At 39.8% G+C, this 16115-nt stretch overlaps 1 protein-coding gene across 3 annotated transcripts in view; it reads left to right on the top strand.

Moving 5' to 3' along the window:
* Positions 1-9524, top strand: part of LOC120417406 (mediator of RNA polymerase II transcription subunit 13) — an 80742-nt gene extending 71218 nt beyond the window's left edge. For all 3 annotated transcript variants that reach the window (XM_039579448.2, XM_039579447.2, XM_039579449.2), the window contains 5 exons: positions 352-584; positions 649-1494; positions 1561-1705; positions 1766-1911; positions 7722-9524. In XM_039579448.2, coding sequence (XP_039435382.1) covers positions 352-584; positions 649-1494; positions 1561-1705; positions 1766-1911; positions 7722-8099 — 1748 coding nt within the window. In that variant the 3' untranslated portion in view covers positions 8100-9524. The remainder of the gene's footprint in view (positions 1-351; positions 585-648; positions 1495-1560; positions 1706-1765; positions 1912-7721) is intronic.
* Positions 9525-16115: the final 6591 nt, after the last annotated feature.

The following is a 16115-nucleotide window of genomic DNA, read 5'->3' as shown; positions in this document are numbered from 1 at the left end:
TTTAAGTGGCTCAAAAATAGTTTTAAGTAAAAAAATTTCATCAACCAAGTATACAACACTGAAGGGAACATTCCAAAGCATAAGCCTACTACACTTGATTCATAAATTTTTATGTTTTTCTATGGTTTTTGGTGCATTTCCCTTAGGCGGTCCATTCTGCCCCCCCTGCCCCTAATTGCTTCAAACTCGCAAACCTAGCAGAATGTATGCAGGCTGACGTGTGTACAAACAATTTTTCCAGGCAAACAAACAATGCAAGCAAACTGTCAAAAAGTTTGTTTGTTTGCAAGTTTGTCGTAGCTTAATACGTCCTTAAGTTCCTAAACTAATTCTCGTTTCTTCACCATGTAGACGCCGACGGCAGCATGCTGAACACGTCCTCGTCCAGCAGTCCGGCCGACCGGATGCAGCACGACGACGACGGCAAGGAGCCGCCCCACATCGTGCTGTACATGGTGGAACCGTTCACGTGCGGCACGGACAAGCCCGAAACGGAGCGGTTGGCGTGCCTGTCGCTGCTGCGGTGCTACTCGAACATTCTGAACCAGGTGCCGGACTCGATTCGGAGCAATATTAGCGTGCAGGTTGGTATTCTTGGAGCTAGTGAATAGATTTAATATTTCTCTAACAAAATCTTGATCATTGCAGCTCATCTCGCTGGAGAGCATCCTGGAGTTGGGACGCAGCAGAAATCGGTTGCGGTTGAGCGATCACATGCGCTGCCAAGCGTTGAGCATCTTTTCGCAGAGTCGGCGGTTCATGGCGCACGCCAACAACGTGAAGAGTTTGACGGGCTTCGGGACGGCGGCGAACGCGGACGCGTTCATCAAGAACAAGGACGAAAAGAACCGGACGCCGTACAAGCTGTACACGCCACCGTACGTGCTCGCCAAGCTGACGGAGAAGAAGGAGAACACCGAGTCGTTTGGACAGACGAGCATCAAGCAGCAGTGTTCGATCATGTACTGCAGCTACTGCCTGAGCGAGGACCAAAGCTGGCTGCTGGCGGTGGCCACCGACGATCGGGGGGAGTTCCTGGAGACGGTCACGATCAACATCGACATTCCGAACCGGGTGCGGCGGAAGCGGGCGTCCGCGCGACGATCCGGACTGCAGAAGCTGATGGACTTTATTCTGGGGTTGATTTCTCAGACGGTGCAACCGTGGCGGATCGTCATCGGTCGCGTCGGCCGGATTGGGCACGGCGAGCTGAAAGGTTGGAGCTGGCTGCTGAGCAAGCAGAACCTGCAGAAGGCGTCCAAACACCTGAAGGAGATCTGCGAGCAGTGTTCGCTGATGCACCCGGTGTCGGTGCCGAGCATTCTGAGCGCTTGCCTGGTCACGCTGGAACCGGACTCGGCGCTACGAGTCATGCCGGACCAGTTTACGCCGGACGAGCGGTTCAGCCAGCTGTCGATGCAGTCGCCGCTGACGACGCCCCAGGACGTGACCTGTACCCACATCCTGGTGTTCCCGACCAGCGCGAGGACTCAGGTAAGAACACCCTCCTCAACCAAAGAAGTTTTCAACGGCTAAACAACATTAATTCTCTCCCCTCAGTCCGCCCAATCGGCATTCGTGGAGCAGCACATCAACGACGACGAGTTCGGGCTGGAGCTGGAGGGCAACTTGGAAGGGTTGGGCCTGGACGGCGAGTGCGACGAGGACGGCATCAACGGGCTGGGGGATCTGTTTGACAACTGGGGTAAGATGAGAACATTTTGTGAAGAGTCCCTCGAACTAACGATTGTGTGTTTATTTGTAGACGATCTGCCGACGCAGCAGCTGATGCAGAACGACTCCCGGCAGGGCAGTCCGAGCCCGTTCGAGGGACAGCGGCACAGCCCGGGTGACAGCGGGTCCAACTGTGCGCAGAACATGAACGGGTTTATGGCGCAGGAAGCGGAAGATGTAAGTTTTAAGTGTTTTTTTTTTTATTTAAGAATCGAGTTAAGTTTGTTTTGATGATTGTGGATTGATAGTTTGATTTTTTTTGTAAAAATTCAACTTTTTTTTGAAATTGGAACTCTTTTACGAACAGAATCAGGTGGTCTATTATATTACGTAATTTTTTGCACCTTCTTTTTGAAATGTTTTGCTGCAGCCACCATTTTTCAGGAAAAAAAAATTTAGAAAAAGACTATAAAATTTAGAAGTTTCTTTTTTTTACATTTTTTAATTAATCTTATCTTAAAAATATGTCAAAAGATTTTTTTTCTAACCTTTTTTAAGTTTTTGAATTATTGATAGCAGAGAAAATTGCCAATTCGACGGTAACATTTCAAAAGGCATCATGTACATTTTGACACTTTCTGGGTTATTGCATATTTTGAAAGTACTCCTAATAAACTACCTCTCCACCAAAAATGAGCAAAAGTTACTTCAGTAAAGTCTGTTTAATCATGATTTTAAATAAAGTAACATAAACAAAATCTCTGCCATCAGCAGTCCCTGTTTATATAGCCCTGTCAACCTGTCAAACAAAAGACTACATGAACCTCGTGACGGAAAAAAAGCTACATGAACAAAGCGCCATGTACATTCGGCGAAGAAAAACGAATCATAACAAAGCGCCCCCCTCAATGACAGCAGGGTGATATCGACGTTGGTGATTTCAAAAGGAGTTATGTTTGTTTTACTCAAATAAAATTACGGAAATGATGTTTTATTGAATTTGGATGATCAAGTATCAATAAAAGCAACGTTTTTCATCGTTTGTTATTATTAGAACATCTTATTTTGCTTTTATATTAAAATGGGAATTGAAAATGGATGCTCAACATTCAAATGCGTTTTTCTCAAAACGCATGGTGTGTACATGATGCTTTTTGAAATGTTGGCGTCGAATTGTGTCCTACAATTAAGCTTGAATTGCTTTTTTTTTTAAACGATAAAGCTTATTTTGTTCAGGTTTTTTTTTTGAAAACTGAGAAAATTTCCTGTAATTGTCTTATTTGACGTTGATCGGACTACTGGTTGCCGGGATAAAGCCTCTTAAAATTTAAACTTTGTGAATTATTTCTAATTTCATCTAATTAGCCCTCATTTTTCAACTCGCAATATCTCAGAAATTATTGGCTTGATTGTAAATGTTAAAAATGACACTTAAGTTAAATTTTCTGCTCTTTTAAATAATTTTTTTTTTAAATTTTAGAACCAAGAGTAACTTTATGAAAGGGCTAGGGATGGATCAATCTTGAAAAAAATCTTTTTGCCTGCGAACTTTCTTCACCCGCTAAATAGAGAGGTGGCGAAATTCGCAAAATAAAATCGCTTCCGAACTTTTCGAAGAGATCTTGAATCAATTAGTAGAAGATTTTTAGTGAATTTCATTGTTAGCACCATTTAAATTAATTTACATCATTTTGTTTATACATTGTCAATCCACGAAAAGTGACATGTCATTTTTCGACTTGTGACGTTACAAGGGCAAGTGTAATAGTGAAATCGGTGTTCCGTCGAATAATCCATTAGGTTTTACGCCGACTCGATTTTTAGGTTAGAAATTTGACAGTTCGGCTGCACTGTTTACATTTTTTGCACGTGTGTCTAAGTAAAAATGTGTGTGCGTGTGCGCTCGTGACGTCACGCTGTAAAACCTAATTAGGTTTTACACCGTGACGTCATTTGACAGCTCGTGTGCACTGTTTACATGGTCTTCGTCGATTGTCGATGATTTTCCCCGAACAAAATCGACGAGCGCGTCGAACTGTGCTAAGTCCATGTAACTGTTTACATGCACTCCTTTCTAACCTAAAAATTGATTCGGCGTTAAACCTAATAGGTATGATGATTTTTTGAGTTTCTTTTTACCGATCTTTCGTGTCCGAGAGAGGAGAGCACTGTTCCCCGATTTTTGCTCCTGATAAGCGTTAGAAGATTTAATATTGACGTTTTAAAATGTGGGATTGATTTAAAAACTTTGAAATTATTTTTACTAAAATGAGCAACAATATTTACAAAAGTTTTTTCAGCATTGAAAATAGAACCAATAGTTTCCGAGAATCGCGAGCTGAAAAATTAACCAAAAAAGGAGCTCATTATCAGACAAAAAAAGCTAAGTTTTTTTTTATTTGCAATTTTGATTTTGCATCTAAAAATTATTTTTATAATTAAGTTTGACAATAACTTATCATTAATTTTTTTATATGTTTCAAATTAGTAACAGTAACAGATATAATTTTTTATATGGCGACATTTGAAAAGAAATCATAATTCATGATATTATCTCCGGTACTTGATTTTGCACCAATTTTATAAACATATATAAAAAAAATAGAAAATAGGTCTACTAAAACAAATAAGGCTTTCTAGTCAGAAATTTACCAATACATTCAAAGTATGTTTACATTACAGCTGGACGATTGTTTGCATCAGGTTTCCTATCTCTTTCTAGCAAAAGTTTTTTGTCAGACGACTTCTAGCTGGTTTTTTTGACTGACCGCCCGATATGTCAGCCAACATACTTCGCAGGGCTGTGACAGCTCGAGCTCGATCATAGAGCTATCTAAGCCCGATCTCACAAACACTAGCACCCCATTTGTTTTGCTAGCGGGTACAAAATTTAACCTCAATCTTTTTCGTGTACGTACACGCAATACATGCGCACGTAGATTACTCTATTAGGTCTATTCCCGTACCTGCAGAATTGCAGAATTTCTGCAACTTCTGCAGAATTCTGCAGCCAGCATAAGTCACTTTTTTGCAGCATGTTCCCGTACTTTTCAGCTCGCTCTCTTCATCTCTCTCTTTTGCAGAAGTTCTGCAAGGAGAGAAGCCGCAAAACTTTTGCCTGGGTAGCGCGTTCCAGTACTTTTTCTGCAATATTGTACACAGTTGAGTAGATTTACTCAAATTGGGTATTAAAGGTATTAAAGTTTCTTTTTAATTGTAATTGAAAGAAGTTTACCTCAAGAACGGTGACTTATTTTTTTATGCTACTCAATATTTTTTTAAAAGATGCTTATGCTTAGGTAGAAATTTTACATTACAAACAATTAAATTTTTTTACATTAGGTAAAAAAATAGAAATGAGAGTGGCTGGTACGTTTAAAAAATAAAGTTAAAAAAATGACAAGCAAAGGTTTAATATAGAAGAGATCATAAATACATGTTTTGATAGCAGAGCATTTGAAGGTTTTTTTTTATTCAGGACATAACATAACAAAATTATGGATGTCACATGGAAGAACAACGGTGACGCAGCAAAATTGAAAAATATTAGAAAGTAAATGAATCACAAACTCAAAAATATAAAAACACATAAATTTAGACACTCGGAAATTAAGAAATTCATAACTAAAAATATAAAAAAAAACAAACTAATATGTTTTTAAATTGAGAAACTAAAAAAAATCAGGTATTTGAGAAATTTAAAATGCAAATTTTTATATAAGAAAATTAAAAAAAAAACAGAAAAAAAATCAAATAATTAAAAATTAATTCAAAATGTATAAAATTAAAAAAAAGCTTAATTTCAAAAACTCAAAATAAAAAAAAATAAGGATGAAAAATATAAAATTTCAGACCTCAAAAATTCAAATATTTTGAATTCGAAATTAAAAAAATCAAAAGTTTGACCTTCAAAAACTCAAATCTACAGTTAAAAAATTCAAAGAATTTATAATTTGAAAAAAGAAAAATTTAAAAATTTTGTAAACAAAAAAACATATTATAATTGAGTTTCAATTATAAAAAATAGAAACAGTTTGCACTCTATTATCCGACGACCTCTTCAGAATTTCTAATCTCTAAATCCTCTGAATATGACTCCAAAATATGTGAATTTTTCATGATTCAAGATGGCGGCAAATAAAAATGAGTATTTTAGAATTTAAGAATTTAGGAATTTAAAATTTAAGAATTTAAGAATTCAAAAATTTCAGAGTTTTAGAATTTATTTTCGACTAAATTACATCAATTTTTTTTATTCATATAAGAATACAAATTGCAGGTACAATGTATTATTTTCCAATTAAATTTACCTATTATTTTAACATAAAATATTGTACTCAATTAAACCAGACATTAAAAAAAAATACACCAAAAACTATCAATTCCAAATATACAAACGTAAGGGACGTTTGTATAAAAAAGACTACTTAAATTTAGTAATAATAAAACATCAAATTTATTACTACTACATAATAATAAAATGCTTGATTTAACCCAACTTGCAAATTTTATGTAAGCGTGTACTCACACCAACTTGCAGTTACTTTTCAACACGAAAGAGAAGAGAGAGCTTGCAGAAAAGTACGGGAACGGTTTTGCTGCAACTTCTACCTCTCTCATTGCAGAAGTTCTGCCTGAGAGAAAAGTTACTTTTGTTGCAGAAAAGTACGGGAACGCTCTGCTGCCAATTTCGTGCAGAATTGCAGAATTCTGCAGTACGGGAATAGACCTATTGTTTGCATCAGGACACTGTGACGAGAAGTTCGTCATTTTTGGGTTAAATTATATTTTTTTCACTGGGCCTAGAAAGCCTTATTGTGATTTTTTTTGTTTTCATTTATCTGTTTCTTTCTGAGAAGTTTTCACCATAACCAACAACTTTGCTAAAAATATACAGATTTTCGATTATCACATGCCCTTTTGTATGACTAGCCAACGAAAATGTATGGAGACTTGTATGAAAAAACTACAAAAAACTAATGGTGTAAAATTACATTGGGAAGGCATGGACAAAGTTTCGCCCTAATAAAAAAAAACCCAAAATAATAAATCGCGAAAGAAATTGCGAAATTCTGAGAAAAAATTGGAAGAGATCATGGCTCTCCTCTCTCGCGCACGAAAAAGACCGATAAAAAGAATCTCAAATAATCGTCATCTTGTTTATTTGGTGGAATGTCCATTTCACAACTACACTTGCCGTGTAGTTTTAAAATACAGAATTCGGTAGAAACTTTGAAAAGTTCATTATTCTTTATCTTACAACAATTTTCGGTAAAATCTTGTTCATTTTAAAAGATGGTTTGCCGATCCAAACTCCACCGATTTATGTTTAAAAATGTTAGATATTTTAAACCGAATTTGGTAAAATTTTATCCATTTTTCAACTGCATTGGTAAATTAAAAACTACCAATTTTGGTAAAAAAAGAAAAGTTCATGCTAAGTTTTTTTTTTTGACATGTCATATAAGTTATGGGATTTCCTATGTTTATAGGACCATTTGAAATAAAGCTGAATTTACACACTTAAATTTTTTTACAGAATACGGTAAAGTTTACCGAATTTTCAACTGCTGAACAGTTCGGTAAACTGAAAATTACCGAATTCGGTAAAAACTTACCGCAAATCGGTAAGAAGTTCATTATTGTTCATCGTACAACCGAAATTCGGTAAAATTTGGTTCTTTTTGACAGATGGTTTACCGATCCAAACTTTACCGATTTTTCATATTCCGAATTCGGTAAAAAAATCTCAGTATGTATATTGTAAAAATTCGTCAAAAAATATAGTAAAAAACAAATAGGTTATTTTTTTTAATTTAGAAATTTTAAAAGATTGCATTTCAAGGACAAGGAGTGTTAGCGATTTTTTCAACAGAAACTAAAAAAAAAACATTAATTTAAAACCTAATAGAGTTCATATTAAGCCTATTTTCGACTTATGCTTACACGATTCATAATGAACATAGGGGTTTCGCTCATTATAATTTACCATAATTAGTGGATGCTTTGAAGGCTCAAAATAACAACATCATATTCTTCTCCCACAGGTCGGCTCCCTCGCCCAGCAACCGATGGCCATCGGCTACCTCGTCTCGACGGCCCCGACCGGCCGCATGCCGCCCTGGTTCTGGGCGTCCTGCCCCCACCTGGAGAACGTCTGTCCGGTGTTTCTGCGGATCGCGCTCCACCTGAACAGCTTCCAGATCCTGCAGAACAACGACGACCCGATGGCGCAGTCCCAGTCGACGACGGAACATCCGCTCGACTCGAACATCACCGCCGACGTGCTGCGCTTCGTGCTCGAGGGCTACAACGTGCTGTCGTGGCTCGCGATGGACTCGAACACGCACGACCGGCTGTCGTGTCTGCCCGTGCACGTCCAGGTGCTGATGCAGCTGTACCACATGACGGCGGCGCTGGCCTAAGCAACCAACACACCCCCCCTCGACTGTCTGTGATATTAGGTAAAAGGTTAAAGGAAGAGAGAGAGGTCTAGCAGCAGAAAGGCAACACGTGACAACCCCGCTAAAATTTTAACGCTTTGAAATTATGTCCAAATTTTACGAGTTTCAATTGCGGCCAAGATCTGGTTTTACACAAACACACACAAACGCAGTATATAAGTTACTAATTTATTCTTCTTTGTAGAGAATGCAAGCCACTGTGAAAGTATTGAGGTGACACCAAAAAGTTAAATTTTCCAAGCTTTTTCGCAACAGTATTTTGGTTTTTCCCCTTTTCCCTAACCCTGAAAAAAAATAAACCAATTTAACACACAAACGAGCAGCAAATTGTGGAGATTAACAACAAACAACTGAACCTAGGGAACATTGCAATCTTTTGTTTTCGTCGTAACTCTGTGTAAAGTTTTGTACATAAAATAAGACAAAAAAAACGGTAGAAAAAGTCAATTTATACATGCGAACAGATGTATGTGAAATCACACTCTAGGGAATTGTGTAAAAGTTTACTTAGTTGGTAGTAAGATGAGTCCCCTTTCCTCTTTGAAAAGAAACAAGATATAAACAAAAAAAAAAACTATTGCGTGTAGTGCAGAAGCAAACAGAGATCCAATCAGTGTTGTTTTGTTATTTAAAGCAAACCGAGAATGGTCGTTAGTTAATACACCTAAACCAGGCACGCAACAAAAAAAAGTGTAAATAACAGTGTCTCATCCCTCGGGCAAATAAATTCTGAAAGAATTGCCTCCCCCCTTTTTGTACATACTTCTTATGCTAAGTATAAAGTTTTAGGGGAAACACAAAATCAAACATTAAATAAAAAAAAATTGAACCCTTTCAAATCTGAATCAGACTTCAAATAAAAATGTGTGTAAAAAAAAACGTAAGTTAACCCTCGCTCTCCCTCTGACTCACTGCACGGGGGGACGAGACGAGAACAAAATATTTATTTCAAATTAACTCCGCGCTGCAGCGCGGGGAAAGAAATAGTGACCAAATGCAACGCGCTCATAACAATTTGTAAATAATATAAACAAAAAAGAAAGTAGTAATTAAACTAGTAGCACACCGACACACCATTATTAGTGATTAGTTAACCTGCAATCGAACCATTATCATCATGCTCACACACACACAGCAAAAAAAATAACATGATTTTACAGAGCAAGCACTAACTAGAAATATTAGCAAGAAATAGTTTTAAAAGAAGCAGCAAAATTCGTTCCAAGAGGCATTCTAAAAACAATGATTGAAACCCCCCGCCTCGGAAATAGATCGAGGCGTGAACAGACAAACGGAAATCAAAGATTTTGGTGGGTTGACTAGAATCATCAATTTTATCGGTAAGAAAAGTAGGCAAATGAAATGTAGGTTTGAGCAAAAAAGAAATGGTGGAACGAGAATTCTATCGTAAGTTTAGGCCAAATTGTATTAAAAACAAAGTAAAACAACAAGCAAAAAATATTTGAGCAAACAACAAATGAGTGTTAGTGACGGCAAAAAAAAACTATTGAAAAGTGAAAAACCAGAAGATATACATCGCAAAGAAACTTAAACACTTAAAAATGAGTAGGAACAATGGTGTGGAAGGAAAAGTGAGTGATTGTGGTAATTTAAAAGAGAGAGCAAGATTTGCGAAAATGAGCGAATTTAGAGCGTGCATGAAGAGTAAGCGTGTGTGGGCCGGCCCTTGTGGTGAAACAAAATAAGAATATTACTATGCAAATTGAGAAGAAAATAACAAAAACTATTAATATTAATGAATTGTCATTAATATAAATTAATTACTATACATGATTATTATATAAAATATTAATACTTGTATATGTTAAGGTTTCGTTTACAAAAAATCATAAAAATAAATGGATCATCATTGAAAACAAACACTGTTATTTTTTATTTTACTTCATTGAGAAAAATCCCACCACAATTCAAAATTGCCTAAAGAATTATCAAATCGAGCCACGGTCAATCAACATGGTGTCGATTTCTGGAAAAGTCAGGGAAAACCTGGAATTGTCAGGGAATTTTATTTGACCTGGAAAAGTCAGGGAAAGTCAGGGAATTTTAAGCTGGGTGAGGGAATTTCAATGATCTTAAAAATATTACTACAAAATTTCATTTCTTTTTTGAAAATTCGCCCTTGATGAAGTATTTGAATGTCTTCCAGGCCAAACTTTGCAACATTGATAATATTATTTTTTTATATTGGTCAGTCCGGAAGGAACGCAAAACTCCATATAAAAAATGCTTTAAAAAAGGGTCACGAAGAAAAGGAAAAGCAACGAAAAGTTGCATTTGACATTTCTTCGCGCGTTGCTTGTTTGCAATATGTTTATTAAAATCAAATAATTTGGTTTTGCTCAGGATTTGCGTTCAACTGAAAATTACAAATTACTAGCTCACAAAGTTGCCCCACCATCCTCAGAGATTTGTTCTAAAATTGGTCGTTTGCTCAGCATATCGATGCCTCTGTGCTCTCTTGTTCTAAGCTTGCTGGTTTTCCTATCTAGTTACCAGGACCATAGAGAAAATCATACATTTTGTCAGAAAAATTGAATGATTCAAAATTTCCAAAGTAAAAAAAATCGAACATTCGAAAAATAAAAAAAAATCTATAATTCTAAAGCTCAAAGATTCTAAATTTTGAAAATTATGAAATTCTGATATTTTGGAATTGTTGATTTCTTATTTTTTTAAATTTTATTCTAAAGTTCAAAAAAAAATGTAAGGTTAGAAAATTTTCCAAAATTTTACTTTAGTATTCGTTATCTAAATTTTTATTTTTCTCAAAATTAAACTGAACTATGTTTAAAAAATTATCCAATTCAATCTAATTTTGTGTAATCTAAAATGTAAGCAAGATAGTGATGGTGAAATGGAATTAAAAATTAAAGAATTAAAGAAATAAAACAAAAATTTATAGAGTAATTTTTTTTTTCGTTGAGTGCAAAAACTTCGATTTCTTATTAATTGTATTTTTTTCGGAAAATTTTTGATGAAGATGAAGATTATCAAGAGATATTTTTTTTAAATGTGTTGTTGAGGATATCCTAAATTAATTAAATTAATTTCCAAAATTTTAATTTTTTTTTAATTTAAAAATATCAAAAATTTTCAAAAAATTTAGAATTTCAAAAATTAAAAAAAATTAAAAAAATTAAATCGATTCAAAAAATTCAAAAACTTTTAAAGATTTAAAAAATTTAAAGAATTCAAAAAATTTAAAAATTTCAAAAATGTAATTTTGTTTTTAAATTTCAAAAAAATTATAAATTTTAAAAAAATCATAAAAAATCGAATATTTCAAAATTTAAAAAAAAAAAAATAAAAAAATTCAAAAAAATTAAAAAATCTGAAAAGTTAAAAAAAATCTAAAAATTCAAAAACTAAGAAAAATATTTTTTTAAGGCTTGAAAAAATTCGAAATTTTTAAATTTAAGATTTTTAAAAGTCATAAAATTTTAAAAATTTCTTAATATCATGAATTTTTAAAAGTTTTGAAAACGAGCTTTGAACCCATATCGAGATTTTATCGATCGGAGGTCGTAATTTGTCGATGGTAGCCGGGTTCGGTGGTGTAGTGGTTAGCGTGGTAGCCTCTCACCCCAGTAAGGCCTGGGTTCAATTGGGTTCTAAAGCCCTATGTCAATTTTTATGTACAACGGTAAAAAACACGATTAAAAACCATTTCTGATCACTTTTTTTTTTCATTTTAATGCAAAAAAAAAAATACAAGACAACATTTTTTCGATGGATCAACTATGGTCCCCTTGGAACGAGCTGTCAAGTAGGAACTTTTCTGTCAGGAAGGACCGCGAGGTTAATTTTTCTAAATTGATTTAAAAATCCATTTTAAACTCTTTGTGGTCGTACAAAGGGTCATTGTACTCAGAAAAATAAGCTTTATCGCTGCAAACAATAATATCAGCAATCTAAGCTACATTTTAGGACCCAATTCCAGACGAAACCGGTGGCATTTTTCGAAACGAGATTTGCCTGATCACGCCTTCTATCGGATGGGGAAGTCCATTTGCGCAAAAGTGGATTTGGGTGAATCGCCACACATAACCTTCGGACGCCTAGAAATGAGCAGAAACTTGCAACAGAGACCACAAAATACCCGCGGGTCGTTAAAGTGGATTGCTGTGCCTTTTTAGATCGAGAAATTACGATCGAATGATCTCAATCTACTATCGACAAATTACGATCGTAATCTTACTAAAATCGTAAGTCGAAAAATTACGATCGAATGCAATAATCACCACGACTGACTTCATGTTTGCGGAACACTTTTGGGAGATTAGCCAGAGACCGAACTACTTCAGTTGAGTGTTTGCAATAGAATGAATTTTATTTTGGACTGTCGTCCCATTACACCTCCGACTCCCCTATACGTAGTCTACTATGATCTTCGTCGTCTTCCATTACTCCTCCTCGACGTGATCCGGTAGTAGACCGATTTCTTCACGCAGCATCTTGATCCGCAGGTTCTGCAACGGCTTCGTAAGAATGTCTGCCAACATCTTCTCAGTCGGACAGTACTGCAGATCGATCATCTTCTTCTCCTTCAGGTCGCGAACGTAGAAGTATCGGGTTTCGATGTGCTTCGTCCGCTTCTCGATCTTGTTGCCATCCACGAGCTTGATGCAGCTTTGATTGTCCTCGTAGATCGGCACAGCACGGTTGATCTTGATCCCGAACTCACCCAGCAGCATCTGTATCCAGATCAGCTCCTTGCATCCTTCAGTCAGCGCCACCAGTTCAGCTTCCGTTGATGACAGCGCTACACAGCTCTGCTTCCGGGAGCCCCAGCTGACGAGTCCGCCGCCAAAACGCACCAGATAACCAGAGTTAGATTTCCGGTCCCGGTGGTCGCCTGCCCAGTCCGCATCCACGTACATCTCCAGTCCTGCACCGGTAGATCCCAAGTGCAGTTTGTGATCGCTCGTCCCCATCAGGTAGCGTAGCACTCGCTTTGCCTCTTGCCAATCCAGCTGCGTCGGACGACTCGACTTCTGAGCAAGAATCGATGTGCTAACGGCAATGTCCGGTCGGGTGTGAACAGCTACGTACAGCAGACCTCCGATCAAGCTCAAATAATCGGTGTTGTTGGGTAGCTGATCGTTCTCCTCCTTCTGCTGTAGGTAGGCTGGATCCAAGGGAATCTTCGATTTCTTGGCATCCTCCAGACCGAATCGACTCGCCATCTTGGTGATGTACTTCTGCTGGTTCAACTTGAATCCATCGGCCGCTCGCTCAACTTCCATTCCCAGGAAATGCTTCAGATCTCCGAGGTTCGTGACGGTGAAGTGCTGTTGCAGGCCGTTGAATATAGCTTTAAACTCCTCCTCAGTCTCGGCAGCGATCACCATGTCGTCCACGTAGATGATGATGTACGCTGTTGACCTTCCGGTCGTCCGAACGTAGAGGCACGGATCAGCCTTCGCCTGGCCGAATCCCAGTTGCTTGAAAACTGCGTCGATCTTGTGGTTCCATACTCGAGCAGATTGTTTGAGCCCGTACAGACTCTTCTTCAATCGACACACAGTGTTGACGTCTCCGGTTGTGTATCCTGCAGGCTGCTTCATGTAGATGGTCTCCTCCAACTTGCCATGAAGGTACGCTGTCTTGACGTCCACGTGCTTTGCCACCATCTTCCGACGGCTAGCGATCGTCAGCAGGATCCGGAACGTTTCTTGTCTGGCCACAGGTGCGAAAACTTCGTCGAAGTCCACGCCAAACTTCTGGGTGAAGCCCTGTGCCACGAGTCTGGCCTTGTGCCGCACGATGTTGCCCTTCTCGTCCTCCTTGGTCTTGAACAGCCATTTACATCCGATCGCCTTGCGATCCGGGGGCAGCTGGACCAGCTCCCACGTGCCGTTCTCCATGAGTGATCGGTACTCATCGTCCATCGCGTCCTTCCACAGCTTCGCATCGCCACGTTTCATCGCCTCTGCCGGTGTAACGGGATCTCGACCCTTCGTGGGCTGACGTCTGGCTGCAAATCCAACTAGTGTATCGTCCGAGTTCTCGTCTCCACTTGTTTCCGAGTCCGAAACGATCTCGTCATATCCAAGGTTGGCTGTGAATGATGGAAGGGACAGGCCTTTGCTCGACAGAATAAAATCTTTGAACTTGCCTGGAAGACTGCGCTCCCGACCGCTGCGCAACAACGCCGGTGACCCAGGCGGATGTAATGGTCGCGAGGGGAGCGCAATAGGTGTCACGTCACAGTCCGTCATCACGTTCAACTTCAACTTCAGCGTTGTCGTTTTCGAGTTCAGCTGTGACTTCAGGCTCTTGTGGGACATCATCAACGACTGGTTCAGCTTCTTCCAGCTGCACCGGCGGCTCGTCTTCTTCCTGCACACACGGGATGGGTTCTTCAAAATCCAGACGAATCACCATCGGTTGCTTTGCAGAGACAGGAGCGCTTGCCGGGACTCCTCCTTCACGGAGAAAAGTTACGTCTCGTCGCTTGATCAACTTCTTCGCTTTCGGATCCCACAGGCGGTAGGCCTTGATATCCTCCTCGAAACCTGTCAGAATACACTCGTGGGCTTTGGCGTCCCACTTCTTCCGCTTCTGTTTCGGGATGTGCACCATGACCGGAGTTCCGAACACACGGATGTGTGCCAGATTTTGTTTGCGTCCAGTCCATACCTCTTCCGGTGTCTTGACGTGGCCTTTGGTTGGAGATCGATTCGCCAGGTACACCGCTGTGCCCGTTGCCTCCGCCCAGAAGGTCTTTGGTAGGTTAGCGTCAAACAGCATGCACCGCGCACGCTCGACAATGGTCCGGTTCCCGCGTTCAGCAAGCCCGTTCTGCTCCGGCGTGTAGTCCACCGTCGTTTGATGGCGTATTCCCAAGCGGCTGAGCAGGACCTGCAACTTCTTGTTGGTGAACTCCTTACCGTTGTCCGTGCGAAGAATCTTCAACTTCCGACCAGTCTGCCTCTCCGCCTTGCAACGGAAATCCTCGAATGCGTCGTAGACTTCGTCCGCCGACTTTTGCTTCAGAAAGTACACAGCGATCCGCCGCGACTTGTCGTCGATGAAGCTCAGGTAGTACCGCCTACCTCCGAAGGATTGAACCTCCATCGGTCCACAGATGTCAGAGTGAACCAACTCCAACAGGTCGCTTGCGCGCGAGCCAGCCTTGCTGAACGGAAGACGTGTCTGCTTACCCATAGCGCAAACCTTGCACTTTTCGACAGCAGACTCGTTGTAGTGGACTCCGGAAACTAGACCATTCTTCAAACGTCTCACGCCGTCAAAGTTGAGATGGCCCATCCGCTTGTGCCACAGTTCCAACGATTCCGCAGCAGTCACCGCGAGCGCTTGAGGCTTCGGTGTGGCCTGGTTCAGCCTGAAGATGTCCTTGACCATACTTCCGGTGGCAATGGTGGCCCCGGATGCGTTGATCACCTTCACTCCAGCCTTGTCGAACGTAACCGTGTTCCCTCTCTTCACGATTTGGCTTACCGAGAGTAGGTTCGTCGACAGATCCGGAATTACCTGCACGTCGTTGACTTCAATCGGCTTCTCATCGGGTGAAACCGTGGTCCACAGCTTCATGCTTCCCTTCGCGATGACCTTCATGGCACCTCTGTTAGCAGCAACGACTGTACCACTGTAGTTCTCCAGGTTGTCCAACGTTTCCTTCGACTTCGCAAAGTGATTGGAAGCCCCTGAATCGAAGTACCAGTGGTCGTCCTCGTTGACGGTTGACAGTACGGTACACCAAGCGTCACCGTCCCTCCGATTCGAGTCCTTTGAGCGGCAATCCTTCGCAATGTGTCCGAACTTCTGACAGCGCCTACACTTCGGACCCTTGCTGTCGCCGGTTGGTCGTGGTGGCCGTTTCTGCTCGGGTCTGCGTTCCTGCTTCCTACTTGAGTAGGCCGCACCTGCCGATGTCACCGGGAGCTCCTGCAGCAACTTCGTTTTGATGGAATCTCCAGAAATCACCGTTCC

The sequence above is a fragment of the Culex pipiens genome, chromosome 3, assembly GCF_016801865.2.
Source record: "Culex pipiens pallens isolate TS chromosome 3, TS_CPP_V2, whole genome shotgun sequence".
In the NCBI taxonomy this organism is placed as follows: Eukaryota; Metazoa; Arthropoda; class Insecta; order Diptera; family Culicidae; genus Culex; species Culex pipiens.
This window is presented reverse-complemented; position numbering and strand designations above follow the sequence as displayed.